The 16353-nt window shown below is 35.1% G+C and overlaps 3 protein-coding genes across 5 annotated transcripts; 2 read left to right on the forward strand and 1 right to left on the reverse strand.

The window, feature by feature from the left end:
- Window positions 1-233: 233 nt before the first annotated feature.
- Window positions 234-2295, forward strand: LOC118037032 (uncharacterized). Of its 2 annotated transcripts, none has more exons than XM_035042914.1 (3): window positions 234-490; window positions 751-1701; window positions 1892-2295. In XM_035042914.1, exons 2-3 carry the CDS (start codon window positions 779-781, stop codon window positions 2097-2099), a joined length of 1131 nt encoding a protein of 376 aa, XP_034898805.1. In that variant the 5' UTR covers window positions 234-490; window positions 751-778; the 3' UTR covers window positions 2100-2295. The 2 variants fall into 2 exon arrangements, with proteins under 2 accessions (XP_034898805.1, XP_034898804.1); XM_035042913.2 differs by having other exon boundaries at window positions 235-490; window positions 600-1701.
- Window positions 2296-9278: 6983 nt separating this feature from the next.
- Window positions 9279-11462, reverse strand: LOC118037035 (uncharacterized). Of its 2 annotated transcripts, none has more exons than XM_035042916.2 (3): window positions 11275-11462; window positions 10206-10433; window positions 9279-9810 (listed from the first exon to the last, which is right to left on the reverse strand). In XM_035042916.2, the coding sequence occupies exons 1-3, from the start codon at window positions 11381-11383 to the stop codon at window positions 9710-9712; spliced, it is 438 nt and encodes a 145-aa protein (XP_034898807.1). In that variant the 5' UTR covers window positions 11384-11462; the 3' UTR covers window positions 9279-9709. The 2 variants fall into 2 exon arrangements, with proteins under 2 accessions (XP_034898807.1, XP_034898808.1); XM_035042917.2 differs by having other exon boundaries at window positions 10206-10459; window positions 11275-11461.
- Window positions 11463-11610: 148 nt separating this feature from the next.
- On the forward strand, window positions 11611-14644 carry LOC118037033 (pentatricopeptide repeat-containing protein DOT4, chloroplastic). The gene has a single exon (XM_035042915.2). It carries the CDS (start codon window positions 11657-11659, stop codon window positions 14294-14296), a length of 2640 nt encoding a protein of 879 aa, XP_034898806.1. The 5' UTR covers window positions 11611-11656; the 3' UTR covers window positions 14297-14644.
- Window positions 14645-16353: the final 1709 nt, after the last annotated feature.

Below are 16353 nucleotides of genomic sequence, written 5' to 3' on the forward strand. Positions count from 1 at the left end.
TACTCAATTAATTACTCTAGTACTATTGAATTAACCAATTTTTGTGAAAATCCCTAACAAGCCATGTATTAAAACTTACCATCTATTAAAAAAAATAGAAGATCTTATCAGCATTCACTCCCGGCTCATGAATAAATCCTAATAATCATAATACCAATAATTATATTCCTAATTAAGTGATGACTAGTTATTATTTCCATTTAATTAACCTTTATTAACGGCTTCCATGCACTTTCCATTTATTTTCTTCCACCAAAGCTCTTCACCCTCTCTCAAGTCTCAACAACACCTGCCCCACACTGTACACATAAAAATCTTCTGTCGATAGAGACAACAATCGGACTAAGTTAAATTGATGAGACAACTTTGCTTTAAAGATAGATAGATCTCTCTTTTGTAAACTTAATTACAGTTGAACCTGGAAGTAAACGTTTTTTTGTTGAGACATGGCGGCAGGTTTTATTAAAGTTCAAGTTATCGAAAGGAGTAGGTAAACTATCTAGGCGCTGTTTTCTTTACGAAGTTATTATCTTTCAGTTATATATTCCATTATTAAGCTTGTTCAATTCTTGGGTTATCTTTTTTTTTTTTTTTTGAAGATTTTTGGTTTCTTTGGAGGTTTTGGAGTCGTGAGGTTTTTGTCTTTTGTTTGTTGTTCGCTACCAATAGTGGTGCTGCTGTCTTCTTGTTGATATCTGAGTTTGGCTGTTCATAATTGAGGAATTTTTTCTTTCGTTGGAAATCATTTAGAGAGGTGGAGATTATTTTGTTATGAGTAATGGATCAAGACACACAAGGAAACAAAGGAATTATTGGCAATTTGGACCAAGTGCATCGGGTAAGGATTTTCAATGTCAGTGATTTGAGTGGAAATTCAAGCAATTTGGATAATGGGGTTGCCATAGAGACTTTAAAGGCAATGAATTCAGGAGAGAAAGTGGCTGCTGTGGTGGAAACTGGGGTTTTGAATGCCAATATTGAGGGGTTGGGATCCAGTGAGAGAGTGGCAAGTCAGGGAACAAGTGATAGGAAAAGAATTGAAGAGTCAATGAATGAAGGAACGGTCGCAAATACAATTAATATGGTTAATGGAGCTGTACTTGAGACTGTTATTGTGTTGAATTCAGGGGCGACTTCAAGTGTTGATGGAGAAAATAAGGATCTGGGAGCAAAAAATGAGGAGTTGGGGCTCAGAGGTGGAATGATAAATGAGGAAACACGTCATGGGCTTGGAGATGGTGAGGTATTAAATCAAGTTGAGCGAGGAAGAGGTTGGTATTCGAGTAATTCTAGGGCTGTGCTCGAGACTCTGATCGCGATAGGTCCTGAAGAGACTGCGGGAATTAATGGAGGAAACCAAAGATTGGAACTCAGGGGCAATGAGATGAGGTTAAGCAAGGGAACAATGGAGGAGTCAGAGAAGAAAGTGAGCAAAGTGGGGAAGTCATCGTGTGTGGTTGATATGACGAGTGGAGGCGGCGGAACAGGAGGAGGAGGAGGTTTTAAGGATAACTGTGATGGAGAAAGGGTTTGTAGGATATGTCACTTGAGTTCCGAGGGGTTGCTGGAAGCTACAGACGCAACTGCTACTGCCACAACCAACTCCATGGATCTAATTCAGATTGGTTGTGGATGTAAAGATGATCTTGGCATTGCACATGTGTATTGTGCTGAAACATGGTTTAAGCTAAAAGGAAACAGGTAAGTGTTTCGAGCATGGATTAGTATGAACATTATGCTTATACATGTATAAATGTTATCGATGTTGAGATTGGATCAGGCTTATTTTATCTTCTTGTGTTTACACTGTTTCTCGGGACTTTCTAGCAGAGAATATTTTCTTCTATTTTTCATAATTCACTGAGATGTCTTCCATGTTTTCTTTATGCAGAATCTGTGAAATATGTGGAAAGACAGCAATGAATATCAAGGGTGTTGGGGAGAACGCTTTTCCGGAAAGGAGATTTATCAGGAGCACTGGTTTCTCATCAGAGAGCAGTGGAGGGTGTTGGCGGGGACAGCCCTTCTGTAACTTCCTATTGGCATGCTTGGTAATAGCTTTTGTGCTTCCATGGTTTTTTAGGGTGAAAATGTTTTAGAATGTGTTCCATTGAATATTCATTGAACGATCTTGTGGAGACTCTTTAGGTCTTCATAATTTAGCCTGAAAATTTCAGGTTCCAGATCTCCAAGTTGCTACATAGACAGCAAGGTTCTATGTTGTGGAGATTGTTACTATAGAGCTCTCATATACATTTGTTTATTAATGAAAAATCAGCTTGTGTGTTCCTTGTCTTTTACCTCCTTCCTTGAACCTCGCTTCACAACATGAAGCTTCTGTCTTTAGCTTATTTTTGTGCCAAGCCATAGCGACGCCTTGATTTCACACATGAGCTTTGGTTTGGGGGATCTCTGCATGGGTTGTTGGACTTGTACATTTGATCCTTCGAATGACCCTGAATAGCTGGGGATTCTTATGCCGGATGCTCCAGTTGTTGGGGTAAACTCCTGAGACTCTTCCAGCCATACATCACTAAGCTGACTAGTGTAGAAAGCTTCGAAAAGGGGACATCACTTGTTTAATGCTCAATTTGATAAAATAAAATATGATTTTATTGATTTAAAACAATTGGAGCCTTAGGAATTGCATTTGAAACTAAAACAAAGACCAGGGACTAAATTAAACAAAAAAGGAAAAGGTGGCTGGCGAGTGGAACACACATGCTAGCCTATGAGAAAGGCTGTCGCATTGTGGCTGTGTGTGTGGCTACCATTGAGCTCTAAAAGTGAACTTTCTTGGTACCATTGAAAACATCTTAGATTATGTTTACTTGCTTGCTTGACAAGTGCGTGATGACGAAGGTGCTTCAATATGACTCTGATAATCTATTTTTTTGTCTTTTTTTTTTTTGTGATGATGAAGGAGCTTCAATGTGATTCTGATAACTTTTTTTTATTCTTTTCTTTTTAATTTCTGCACCCGACTCTCCAAATATCATGAAGAAATATTTAAAAAAATAATGAAAATACAACATAAAAAGAATATACAATCCATTGTAGGTTGTAATAGTTACCCATAATATTTTCTTTTTATATTTTTGGTCTTTTAATTTGTTTTAGTCATTTGACCTTTTTTTTTCTCTCAATTTGATACTTTCATATTGAATTGGTTTGGGATTGAGTTTGATGATTTATTTTTGTTGGCTTGATATGATGTTCTAGAGATATCAAGAATAAGTTCAAACATTGAGTAGATAAATTTTATTGATTTAAACCAATTGAAATCTTAAGGACTAAATTTAAATTTAAAAGAAATATTCAGCCTCCTTCTTCACTATGTATGGATGAATTTTTTTATTTTAGTCTCTAAAGTTTTTGTGTAATTTAAAGCTATAAATGAATTTATTTAGAAATCTAAAATGTTTTTAAGTGAACAATAAATTAAAAATAAATTTTTAATATAAAATATTTATACCTTAACTTTTCAGAAATTCTCTAGTTACCAAATTCTAGCTGTGTAAATGGTGCATCATTTGTTGTTTTAGAAGACACATCATCTGCTGTTTTAGATTATACACCATAGTTTATGTTTTTATTTTTATTTTTTAAATAAAGAGTTGACAAATACTCTAATATATAAAAAGAACTTATAATTTTGAGTGATGTATCTTAACTAGTAGATTTGTATTATAAAATTTATTAGATTGAGTTTTTTAAATTTTAAAGTTATTGAAAATTTATATGTTTATTAGTTTTATTAAAAAAAAAAAAAGCTTGGGGTGATGCCTCTTTTCATGGGACAAGCGTGTAACTCACATGTTTTGCTCTTTTTTATTTTTATAATTTTTTACTACATTCCACATTCCGTTGCTTTTCCTCCTGTCAATATTCTGCCTCCCCCTCCGTTCTTTTCAGCAGCCGCTATAAAAGAGTTTTTATATACCTTGAGCTCAAAAGGCAAAAGGAAATCATTTTCCCCATCTGTCAGGTATGCTGCCAACTTTTAGCCTTAGGTCTCCGGCTAGTGTTTGAGTAGAACACGTGTGAATTATATACTTTCTAATTCATAAATCTTTTTGCCTATCAACGCCGTGTTTGATAGTAGGAAAATGAATTCTTGAAATTCACTTTTCTGTTTTTTCTATATTTAGCAACAACAAAGAAAAATAGTCAAAGAAAAATGATTTTCAATCAAACTAAAAATAATAACATTGTCAAAGGAAAGTGTTTTTCTTCTGTTAAAGAAAGGAAAACACTTTTTTTTTTCTACACCCACTCAGCTCCTTTCAACGAGAATACATAGCTTTGAAACTTTTTCTTTAAAAATCACAGTCTCTTTTCCTTCACAAAATCAATTGGAAGCTGAGCAGGAACAAGAGTATTTTTTTGGACCAATTTAATATCAGGTATTTTTTTTCCTCTTTTATTTCTCCTTTATGTTTTTCTTCTGTGTAGATCTGAAAAAATAAAGGCATAAATCTTTGATATTCTGCTACTGCTATTGTCATATTTTTTCCATTACTCTTCTCATCAATCTCGTCACATTCAACTAATCAAGCAACAAAAAAAAAAGCATATTTTTTTTGTTACTGTTGTCGTCTTCATGAAAGAGGAAAAATTCGGCAGCTCCCTAACCAAACAGAGAGACAAACTGGGGGGGGGGGGAGATAACTGTGAACAGAGAGAGGCCACAATCGGGGGGGGGGGGATCGATTTCTATTGACAGAGAGGCCAAAACAGGGGGGCGGGGGGTGGCGATCGATTTCTGTGAGGAGGAGGCGATCGATTTCGTTGACATCAAAACGAACGGGGGGGGCGATCGATTTCTGTGAGGGGGGCGATTTCTGCTACTGCTAAGAGATCGAGAGACAAAGAAACAAAACAGGGGGGGCGATCAATCTGCTACTGAGAGACTAAACGAGGGGGAGATTTCTGTGGGAGACAGTGAACCGTTGCTCTCTTTTAACAGTGATTTCGGTGAACTTTGTAAACAAAATAGGAACACGAATTGGGGGAACTGAACCGAGAGAGGAGAGGGGAACTGGGGGAATCGAGAGAGGAGAGGGGAATTGGAGGAACTGAATCAAGAGAGGAGAGGGGAATGGGAATAGTGAAATAGTTCAATGCTAATGGAGAATAATGGCAGAAACGGTTATAACAAAATTATAGGGAAAATGGGAATGAAATAGTGTAATTGGGGATGTTAATGGGGAATTTGTGTTTTATTTTGCTTTGATTAATTTATGCTTAGTGTTTGATTATATTTGTTATATATGGATAAGTTTGTGTGACTATGCTGGTAATTTATTGTATTAATTTTGTAAGTATTTTATATGTTTTTTTTAATATTTATTTCCCTAAATTTTTAGGTTTCATTATCAGAAAACTTCACTTTCATGTTATGGATAGTAAGATAATTCATGCAGCATATATGAGAGCAGCTGTAACTGTGATAGCTACAGGGGTAGCTATTATTGAACAAGAAAGAAATAGAATTAATATACCACGAGAACCATGTATAAATGCAATTGCTCAACGAGAATTCTATATTGACAGCATTTTGAATCGAGGTGATAGACATTGTGTTGAACAAATTCGTATGAAACCTGTTGTCTTTTATAAATTGTGTGATGTTCTCACAAGTCATGACCTATTACGATCAACTCAAAATGTGTCGATTAGGGAGCAAGTAATTGTGTTCTTACAAATTATAGGACAAAACCAAAGGTTTCATTTTATTAGTGGTATATACTATAGGTCTATTGAAACTATCCATCGTTACTTTAGAATTGTTTTAAAAGCAATTCTTAAATTATACAAACACCTTATTAAAGATCTAGAGGATACAGTTCCAGAGGAGATAATGAACAATCGAAGATTCTATCTTTATTTTAAGGTATGATAACAATACCAATATTTTTATACATTAATTAATTACATCTAGAAGAAAAGTTTATAAATCATTTTTTCATGTCTATATAGGATTGTGTGAGAGCAATTGATAGTACCCATGTTCCTGCAAATGTTCCTGTTAAGATTCAAGGAAAGTTTCGAGGTCTAAAAGAAGGAACAACACAAAATGTTTTAGCAGCTATAACTTTTGATTTGAAGTTTATATATGTTTTAGCTGGTTGGGAAGGAAGTGCACATGATTCACGGGTTTTAAGTGATGCATTATCAAGATCTAGTGGTCTAAAAATTCCAGAAGGTATATAATAAAGTATTTTAGTATATGCAATAAACATATAAAATGTCTTATTACATAAAGATAGTAATACGTTTTATTTTTTTTTAATTTGTAGGGAAATATTATCTTGGTGATGCTGGTTACGGTATTCGAAAAGGAATCATTTCTCCTTTTCATGGAGTTCGATATTACTTGAATGAGTTTACAGAACGTGCACCAGAAAATGAAAAGGAGTTATTTAATCTTCGACACTCTTCATTGAGAATCGCTATTGAGCGAGGGTTTGGTATTTTGAAGAGTCGTTTTAGATCAATTGATGGAAAATCTTTTTGGTCCTATGAAACACAAGTAGATATTGTGCTTGGATGTTGTATTATTCATAATCATATAATGGGGGTTGATCCTTATGACTTTATTATGGAAGAAATATGTTCGGATAGTGAACCAATTAGACGAACAATCAACTTAAGTCAACGGGAGGAAAGGGAAGAGAGTAGGGAGTGGATAACAAAAAGAGAAATGATTGCATCAACCATGTGAAACTAGTAATTGAGTGTTAATTATATGTGTTTGTTTTTTATGTCTTGCTTGAGTTTGTATTATCTTTGTTATGTATTTCGAGTAGATGTTGACTTTACTACAATTTCTCTTTTAATTACTCATTGTAGTTTTTATATGAAATTTATTAAATCTAAATATTTTATGATTTTATTTTGTATAAATTTGTAATTTCTTTTTTTGTAGAAATGAGTTCCACGCAGAATGAAAAATTAAAGGGCAAGCACTTCACATGGTCTAAGCCTATGTCTCACATGTTGCTTGAAATATTAGTTGAGGAGGCACTTAAAGGAAGCAAACCTTCTTCTACATTCAAAGCAGAATCTTTTGTTAAGGTGGCTACAGAAATCAGTCAAAAGTTCAACGTCCAATGCGAGCCTAAGCATGTAGACAATCATCTCAAGATTGTGAAAAAAGAATGGGGAATAATAACCAAACTTAAAAATAAAAGTGGCTTTGGCTGTGATGATTGTTTGAAGATGATTACAGTTTCGAAAGATGTATATGATGAAGAAGTGAATGTATGATAAATATTATACTCTTTGTAATTTTTTTGTTTACTTTTGTTTCTAAAATGTTATACAATGAACTAAAAAATTATATATTCTAAACTTTATGAACAGGCACATCCCAATCATGACAAGTTTCTCAACAAAAAACTTGATATGTACGATGCAATGACAATTGTTGTTGGAAAAGACATGGCAACCGGAAATTATACCAAATTATATGCTGATGTCAATTTGGAAGAGAACACTGAAGAGCAATCAATTTCAATTGAAAATGAAGGTGAATATGAAGAAAGTTATAAGGGAAAAGAAACATCTTCCTCTAGTACACAAAAGAGGCAACATAGGAAGAGAAATCGCATGTATGAAGATGATGGTATTGAAAAGTTGTCTAAACAGATTGGAGATGTATCATTTGCAATTCAAAGCCTCAGCAAAAATCAACTTGATGTTAATGCGCTGTATACGGAAGTGATGAAAATTGAAGGCTTTGATGAGATCACTCTTGGGGATGCATTTGATCATTTGGTCCAAAATGAAATGTTGGCAAAAGCATTTATGGTAAAAAATGCTAATTTGAGAAAAATTTAGGTTCAAAATTTTGTGAACCAACACTGCTATAGGCCTGGTTGCTAAGATGGTTTGACTATGTTTAAAATTTGGGTTCAAACTATGTTTGTTATTTAACGAGTATGTTTACTTGTTTAATTCGGTCTAGCATGTTTATGTTTGTAATTTCAACTAATATATATGTATATGACATCAAAACTTAATATTTATGCATGACTATGTTTGATGTTAGATATTTATATTTATATTTATATCTTGATGTTTATTTGATATATATTAAAGGGATATTAAAGAGATAATTGCCTTTACCCGTACAAAAAAAATATTTATCCAAAAAACCCATAAAAATATTTTTGTATGTATTTATCTTTTAAAAAAATTCTTTATACAAAAAAAAACCCAAATATATAACTCTTACCATAAACTAATTTGGCTTTTTTCATATGAAAAAAAAAAACTTATTTTAAGCTTTTAAAATTGAAAAAAATATATTAATAGGTTTTACGTAAAAAATATTTCAAAAGCTTATTTCTCTATAATATGATATGATATATATAGTTATATTTTATAAAATAAGCTGTGTATGAATATAGGATATAATAAAAAAAATTCATCATTATACATTTTAGATTTCATTTTTTTTTATTGTAAATGATTAAATATTTTATATATATTAGATAAATTTGAAAAAAAAAATTAATTCATTAATAAATTATTTTTCAGTTCATTTTCCATAACACAACCAAACACTGGAAAATGTTTTCCAGTTCATTTTCCATAACACTACCAAATATCAAAAAATATTTTCCCGAAATTCACTTTTCAAAAAAAATTTACTTTCCTGCAAATAAATGGAGCCCAAGTTAGCTTTCCAATGCATCTAAGCTCTTTTTTTATTTTTTTTCCTTACTTCTAATTCATAAATCTTGTACGTTAGCTTTCCTCCTCCTAATAATACTATAATAAGTTAAAAAAATCAAGTGCAATTGCTTGGCAAATTTACTCATTTCATATTTCCTATCAAATATTTTTTTTTGGACAATGTGTCAGTGCCCACACCCAAATTTATATAAATAAAATTTTTACAAAAGAGTATCCTAGGAGGGTAGATCTAAAACACAGAAAAATACAAGTTTCTTAATTGAAAAAACAAACTAATATAATTTGTTGTCAACCTGGTTGGACTGCACATTCTGTCGCCAGTCTCTTCAAAAGAATTGATTTGTGCTAGCAGCCAGCTGGGTTTTGCTTGCTTGAATTATAATGTACTACTGTTCGTCTGTGTGCGTATCCTATAGTAGGGAAATCTGGGACGTTGGGCTTTATTGATCCAAAAGGGACAGTGGTATTCTTGGAGGCAATCTGTTGGCTATTGACAATGGATGCAAGCAAAAAAATTATCCAATTTTATCAGTTTTTTCCTGCTGCTTCATATGTAGACCACTGAACTCAAATGAAGTATAGAACCAGACAACCTTAATGGAGGAAAAGTAAAACAATGTCAAGAAATCTGGGCCAAGAATAACACAGGAACTTCATTTAGAAAACACCATGTTCTTGGAATTTAAGTTTCTTGCTGCCACGTAAGTTGGTTTCCAGCAGCTAGATTGCCTGTCTTCTGGCTCAAGCACTTCTCATTTTTCAGGACCTCAGAAATTCCAGAAGCTCACCCTTCTTCAACTTCGAGTAACCTTTTATTCCCCTGGACTTTGCTAGTTCCTTCAGCTCGGTCAGTTTCATTTCCTCTACTCTTGGCAACTCTGATATGCTGCCACTGGCTTTGGCCTCTGATGCTTCATTATTCAGCTCAGCACTCTTTTCACCTGGCGTTGATGGAGATGGTATCGAAAACTTCTTTGTGAAATTAGAATGTGGTCTGTTTAACTTAAAATCCGCTAAGGCATTTCGTGCTTGCATCTTCTGGACCTTGGGGCACACTTTGTTTGTGTGTTGGGACATTCTTTCCTTCCGTAACTGTATTTGTGTCTACGATAAATCATGAAACTAAAAATCAGACATGTTTAGTGAGTCAACAAACCACATGCATTGTGGTAGGAGTGATCGAGCAAATTTGGTAATGATACTAATCATCCAGGGGATAAGTGGTTAAGGAGACAATAACGAAATTTTCTTCACCACCACAAGGGAATGAACGCGACGAAAGGAAATTTGTGTTATGTTTACAAGGGTTTCCAATATAAACAAAAAACAAATGTGTGTTAAGAGAACTGGTTTTCTTTTTAATATGATAGATAGTATTCTTGTGCAGGAAAAAACCTTATAACTTAAAGAACATTCCTCCTAGAAACGGCATGTAAAATGATTTTATCTCCTAACAAACATTGTTCTGGAACTGAAAGAAGCATATCCATCTAGATTACCTTTTGCTCGCTTCCTTGAACGGAGAAGAACTTCCAGAATTGAATCAGTAGGGGACTTCTCAGACCTGCCAGCATTCTTTTTCCCAGTGGCGGTAGACTCTCCCTGCGAAATTGAATACTGTATCCGTCTGAAAAGGGCCATTATCTCCTCCTGGTTAGATGACAAGGGAAGTTTTCTATCAGAAGATTGAAGCACACCATTCTGTGAAGCAAAAGCCAAGGACCCATCTGCAATCTCAGCCAAATTTAACAAGCTGCATCAAAAAATGAGCTCTTAGTTTGAAGCTCACAAAATGATTTGGCCCAGTACCAATACATGCATCGAAAGCCAAAGTTCTTGACAAGTCAATGAAATGACAAGGGAATAAAGTCTAGCAAAGAAGTTAAGCACTGTCTGACAATGAAATGTTTCTGGGTTGCAATGAATATCAAAGATGATGCGGTTTGTGCTGTTGACAGTCTCAACACGGAGGGGACTTGTGGATTACCAAGCAAACAAAAATAAGAACCACTGAATGCAGCATACGAGTACCAAATTGTAAAGGGTTGGAAGATGCAAAATCCCTGACTTGATGGCATCTAGTGATGACTACTGTTATTACCATAGCAGGTGTATTAATTAAATATTAAGCTAAAGTTTTCACTCTACCTAGTCTAATGCCGGACACCTTCATTCAAATTCCATGAATAGTTTGATGGGCCATCAAATTCACGAGGGAAACTCATATGCTTAAACACAATTCAATCTCACCAACACAAAATGATTTATTCTCCCGGACACGAGATGGAAACCAGCGACACCTCTTAACATAGATCTCAACGACTCAATCATATATTGGCTCATGGTGAGTGAATCTAAACATTTTCAATTCATGACATGATGAACACACATCAATAACAAAAGACGAAGAAAAACAAACAAAAGACAGTAATTTAGAACGCAATTTAGCATGCAGCAGATCTAATCCATTTATAAAATCAACTACTTTGTCAGACAAAAACTTAAATAATGTGCATTAAAAATAAAGAGTCAAACTTCCAGAAACAATTGGTGCTCAGGAGATAATACCTTTGAGAGAGTAAATGGGGTACCCCAACTTGAGCTGCTTGCTGAAAGAAACACATGAGGGTTTGTTAAAGAAAGTGTTTTGAGGATAGAAAACAACAGCAGAAACCATCCTTTCCAGGCAAACTTTGAGACTCTGAATATGCAAAGTGGATTAGATTCACTGGTTCTCTTATATAAGACCTGTGGGAGTAGAGTAGCTGTTTTCGATAGCTAAAATTAGCTAGGTCACATGTCTCTTTGGCGCGTGCAATCCACATGCCCAAATGGATTACAAAAAGCTGTGTTTTTTTTTTTTTTTGCATTAAAAGCTTTCAAGCTTCAACTTCAAATCCATTTTTTAGTTTATCTCTAGCTAGAACTTTCCCGCCTTCTTCTGCTTCAAATGATGATTTTAATGGCCACAATCCTTCCATCAAAACTTTCTCTCCCTCTAAATAACAAAAAAAGCGGAGGAAAGCACTCTTTCCAGTCTAAATATGTGTTCTTTTCCAACAAACCATATCCAAAGTTTGCTCCTTTATCACCAAATTTACACTTTTCTTATGACACGGTATCCGTCATTACCTCACCAGCCCAATCCAAAGATAACAAAATCACTGATTGGAACACAAAAATCAATGAGGTCTGTGAAATGGGAAATATTGATAAAGCAATAGAACTGCTTTACATGTCTCCAAAAACTGAAATTGAGTCAAGAACTTGTTGCTCAATATTGCAACTTTCTGCAGAACTTAAATCCTTACAAGATGGCAAGAAAGTTCATTCATTTATTTGTTCTAGTGGGATTTCAATTGACAGTGTTTTAGGATCGAAACTTGTATTTATGTATGTAACTTGTGGGGATTTAAGAGAAGGGAGGCTGATTTTTGATAAGATAAGAAATGAGAAGGTTTTTCTTTGGAATCTAATGATGAATGGGTATACCAAGATTGGTGATTTTAAAGAGAGTGTCTCTTTATTTAGGCAGATGTTGGATTTGGGTGTTGAAGTTAACTCTCATACAGTTTCTTGTATATTGAAGTGTTTTGCAGCTTTAGGCAGTGCAAAGGAAGGTAAATGGGTTCATGGGTTTCTGTTAAAATTGGGTTTGGGTTCTTATAATGCTGTTGTTAATTCGCTCATTGCTTTTTACTTGAAGATTAGGAGAGTTGATGTTGCCCGTAAGTTGTTCGATGAATTGAGTGACAGAGATGTTATTTCATGGAATTCAATGATTAGTGGGTATGTGGCTAATGGTTTTTCTGAGAAAGGAGTTGAACTTTTCAAAAAGATGCTATATTCGGGAGTTGATATGGATTTGGCTACAATGGTCAGTATTCTTCAAGCTTGTGCAAATTGTGGTGATGTTTCATTGGGTAGAGCAGTTCATGGTTCTGGAGTGAAGGCCTGTGCTCACTGGAAAACTACCTTTTGCAATACATTACTGGATATGTATGCCAAATGTGGTGTTTTGGATGGTGCTATTCGAGTTTTTGACTTGATGAGTGTAAGAACTGTTGTGACTTGGACTTCATTGATTGCAGCTTATGCTCGAGAAGGTCTCTCTGATGAAGCTATTCGATTGTTCCATGAAATGGACAGGGAAGGTGTTAGCCCGGATATTTTTACTATCACAACGGTTCTTCATGCTTGTGCTTGTAATGGGTCACTGGAAAATGGCAAGGATGTGCACAATTACATTAGGGAGAATGATATGCAATCAAATATATTTGTGTGCAATGCTCTCATGGATATGTATGCAAAATGTGGAAGCATGGAAGATGCTAAAGCAGTTTTTTTAGAAATGCCTGTAAAAGATATCATCTCATGGAACACCATGATTGGAGGTTACTCAAAAAACAGTCTACCCAATGAAGCTCTTAGTCTGTTTGGTGATATGGTGTTAGAAATGAAACCTGATGGTACGACTTTGGCATGTATTCTTCCCGCTTGTGCCAGCCTAGCTTCTCTAGATAGAGGCAAAGAGGTTCATGGTCATATATTGAGAAATGGATTTTTTTCTGATCAACAGGTTGCCAACGCACTTGTTGACATGTATGTGAAGTGTGGGGTACCGGTTCTTGCACGGTTGCTCTTTGATATGATTCCTACAAAGGATTTGATCACATGGACAGTTATGATTGCTGGATATGGCATGCATGGATTTGGGAACAATGCTATCACTACCTTTAATGAGATGAGGCAAGCAGGTGTTGAGCCTGATGAAGTGTCCTTCATTTCAATACTGTATGCTTGCAGTCATTCCGGATTGCTTGACGAAGGATGGAGATTCTTTAACATTATGCAAGATGAATGCAATGTCAAGCCAAAGCTGGAGCATTATGCTTGTATAGTGGATCTTTTAGCTCGCAGTGGGAAACTAGCCATGGCATACAAATTCATAAAATCAATGCCAATTGAACCTGATGCCACAATCTGGGGAGCACTGCTCTCCGGGTGTAGGATTCACCATGATGTCAAATTAGCTGAGAAAGTTGCGGAACACGTCTTTGAACTTGAACCAGAGAACACGGGATACTATGTACTTTTAGCAAATACCTATGCCGAGGCAGAGAAATGGGAAGAGGTGAAAAAGCTGAGACAAAAGATTGGTCGGCGGGGTTTAAAGAAGAACCCAGGCTGCAGTTGGATAGAAGTCAAGAGCAAAGTTCACATCTTTCTTGCTGGAAATAGTTCGCACCCACAAGCCAAAAAGATAGAGGTTTTGTTGAAGAGGTTGAGATCAAAGATGAAGGAAGAAGGTTACTTTCCTAAAACAAGATATGCTTTGATCAATGCAGATAGCCTGCAGAAGGAAACGGCTCTGTGTGGGCATAGTGAGAAATTAGCCATGGCTTTTGGAATATTGAACTTGCCACCTGGGAGAACAATACGGGTATCAAAGAACCTGAGAGTGTGTGGTGACTGTCATGAGATGGCAAAGTTCATTTCCAAGACATTAGGAAGGGAGATTGTCTTGAGAGATTCTAATCGGTTTCACCATTTCAAGGATGGCGTTTGTTGTTGCAGAGGTTTCTGGTGAATTAAGTGCAGAGAAGGGGTTTGAATGTAACAGAGCTCATCTCATCCCTGTGTAGGTTGATTCTCATTTATGAGTTAGTAAATTATTGTAAATAGTGGTCCAAGAGAAATATATCTTAGGAGAGGATTTCAAGTAGGGCTTCTGTCATATATTAGGTCAAACGAGGGGCATAGATACTAGTAATTCTCAGTTTATTTTTGTGCAGCAAATTACTTAGAGGCTGGAAGGCATTATTCAAGACAGATTATAAATCATTGCGATAAATCTAATGCATGAAGGAAACTACGTCGCATGCCAGTTTGATTGTGTTAGACTTGTTCCTTATTAAGGGACCATCTTCCATTTCTACTTTCTGTCTTACTTGTATTATGGTTAATTGGTTGTCTCCCTCGGAAGCTCTATCCCTTGTATTTGCTTATTATTCACGGCAGGAGTATCAAAGCAAAGGGTCCTCCAAGAAAGTATGAGCTGGTTTTCCTTAAAAGCTAAAATGATGGAAACCAGACGTTAGTTTTTGCACTCTTTCTGAGATGGCATGTAGATTTCATGTCAGATTGCACCAATGATATGGCTGAAGCAAAAACTTAAACTGTACTAATGAGTATTTTGACCTTCTTTTGAACATATTAGAATGAGGAACAATGACATTTTGAAAAATATAACCGATAAAACCGAATTAACCAATAGAAAATCAGGAAAATCACAAAAAATTCCGGTTCGGTTCCGGTTTTGTCTGGTTTTGAAACCGAGTTTGCAGATCTTTCTCACTTTTACTGCAATTTTACTCAACTCTGCAGATATCTTCTCCCTTTACTCTTATTTTATCTCAAATAAGGAAGCCCCTTTGAAAACTGACCAACCGGAATCTTCTCTAGCCATTCTACTTCTTCCTCACCCCTCAAGTAAGTTCCACCTGCGCGTCTTAATCAAATAATATTAAGCCACGATTTATCAAATCTTGTGAGATGAAGCAGATGATATCATTGAGGAAACAACTTTAACAACATGATGCCTGCAATGGTATTAACCATCTCTTCTCAGTCACTGAATTATCAACCGGTTGAAAAAGGAAAAAAACCGCGAACCGAACCATCGGTTTGAAGTTTGGTTGTTATTCAAAACCGACCGAATAAATGTCAGCCCTAACTATTATATCTTTCAGACATTTTGGAGATGGCCATGGGAAGGAGTTCGAAATGACACAGCTATCCTCCTAGCATTGAGAGATGTTTGTGTTAATATGTTATACAAAAACCTAAAAAGAGTTCAATGATTTCTCTGTGTAAGCGGGTGTTTGGATGTAGGTAGCTTGTGTTTTTTTTTAAGTAAAAAACATGTTTTTATAGTTTTTAAAGGTGTAGTTAGGTGTGGTTTGTACTTAAAATATATTGTACTTATAAAAAAAACCACTATATTTCCAAGCCAAACACCTTCTAAGTACTCATGTTGCATCATCGGTTTTTTTAAGGCAAACTCATTTAGCTTGGATTTAGGGGTAGAAAAGTCTTTTTCATGGAACCCATTAGTTATTACAGAAAATGAGAGGTCAATCGTATTTTTACATCTTAGATATACAATATAATAACTAAACTACACTTAAAAGTTTCAAAAACTTTTTCCTTAGATTAAGAGGCTTTTCAGATTTTACAAAACAATTTTGTACAATATACTTAAATACCCCTAAAGAACAATCTTTCTTAGCTTTGGATGAAGGGAACTTTATTTATTTTGCGGGGATGGTGTAATTGTATATATATATATATATATGTTGGGCACCATTAACAACCTTCATGTGACGCGTGCGACACAAAAATAACTCTAAACATTGTCATCTGGAGATGGTGTTTTGATCGTGCCTCACTATCCTTATCATGGTAGTGAGGCATATGCTATCAAAATACCGATGATTATGATTTGGCCACATTTTTTTTTTCCTTTCCTCTCTCTCCTTATAGAAAGACATGTTAGCCATTGCAAAAATAAAAATAAAAACAAAAACAAAGAAGTCTTGTTATTTGTTTGTTGGGTCAAATTAAGTCTCTATTCTTTTTATTGTA

The sequence above is a fragment of the Populus alba genome, chromosome 4 (assembly GCF_005239225.2).
Source record: "Populus alba chromosome 4, ASM523922v2, whole genome shotgun sequence".
NCBI classification, from domain to species: domain Eukaryota; kingdom Viridiplantae; phylum Streptophyta; class Magnoliopsida; order Malpighiales; family Salicaceae; genus Populus; species Populus alba.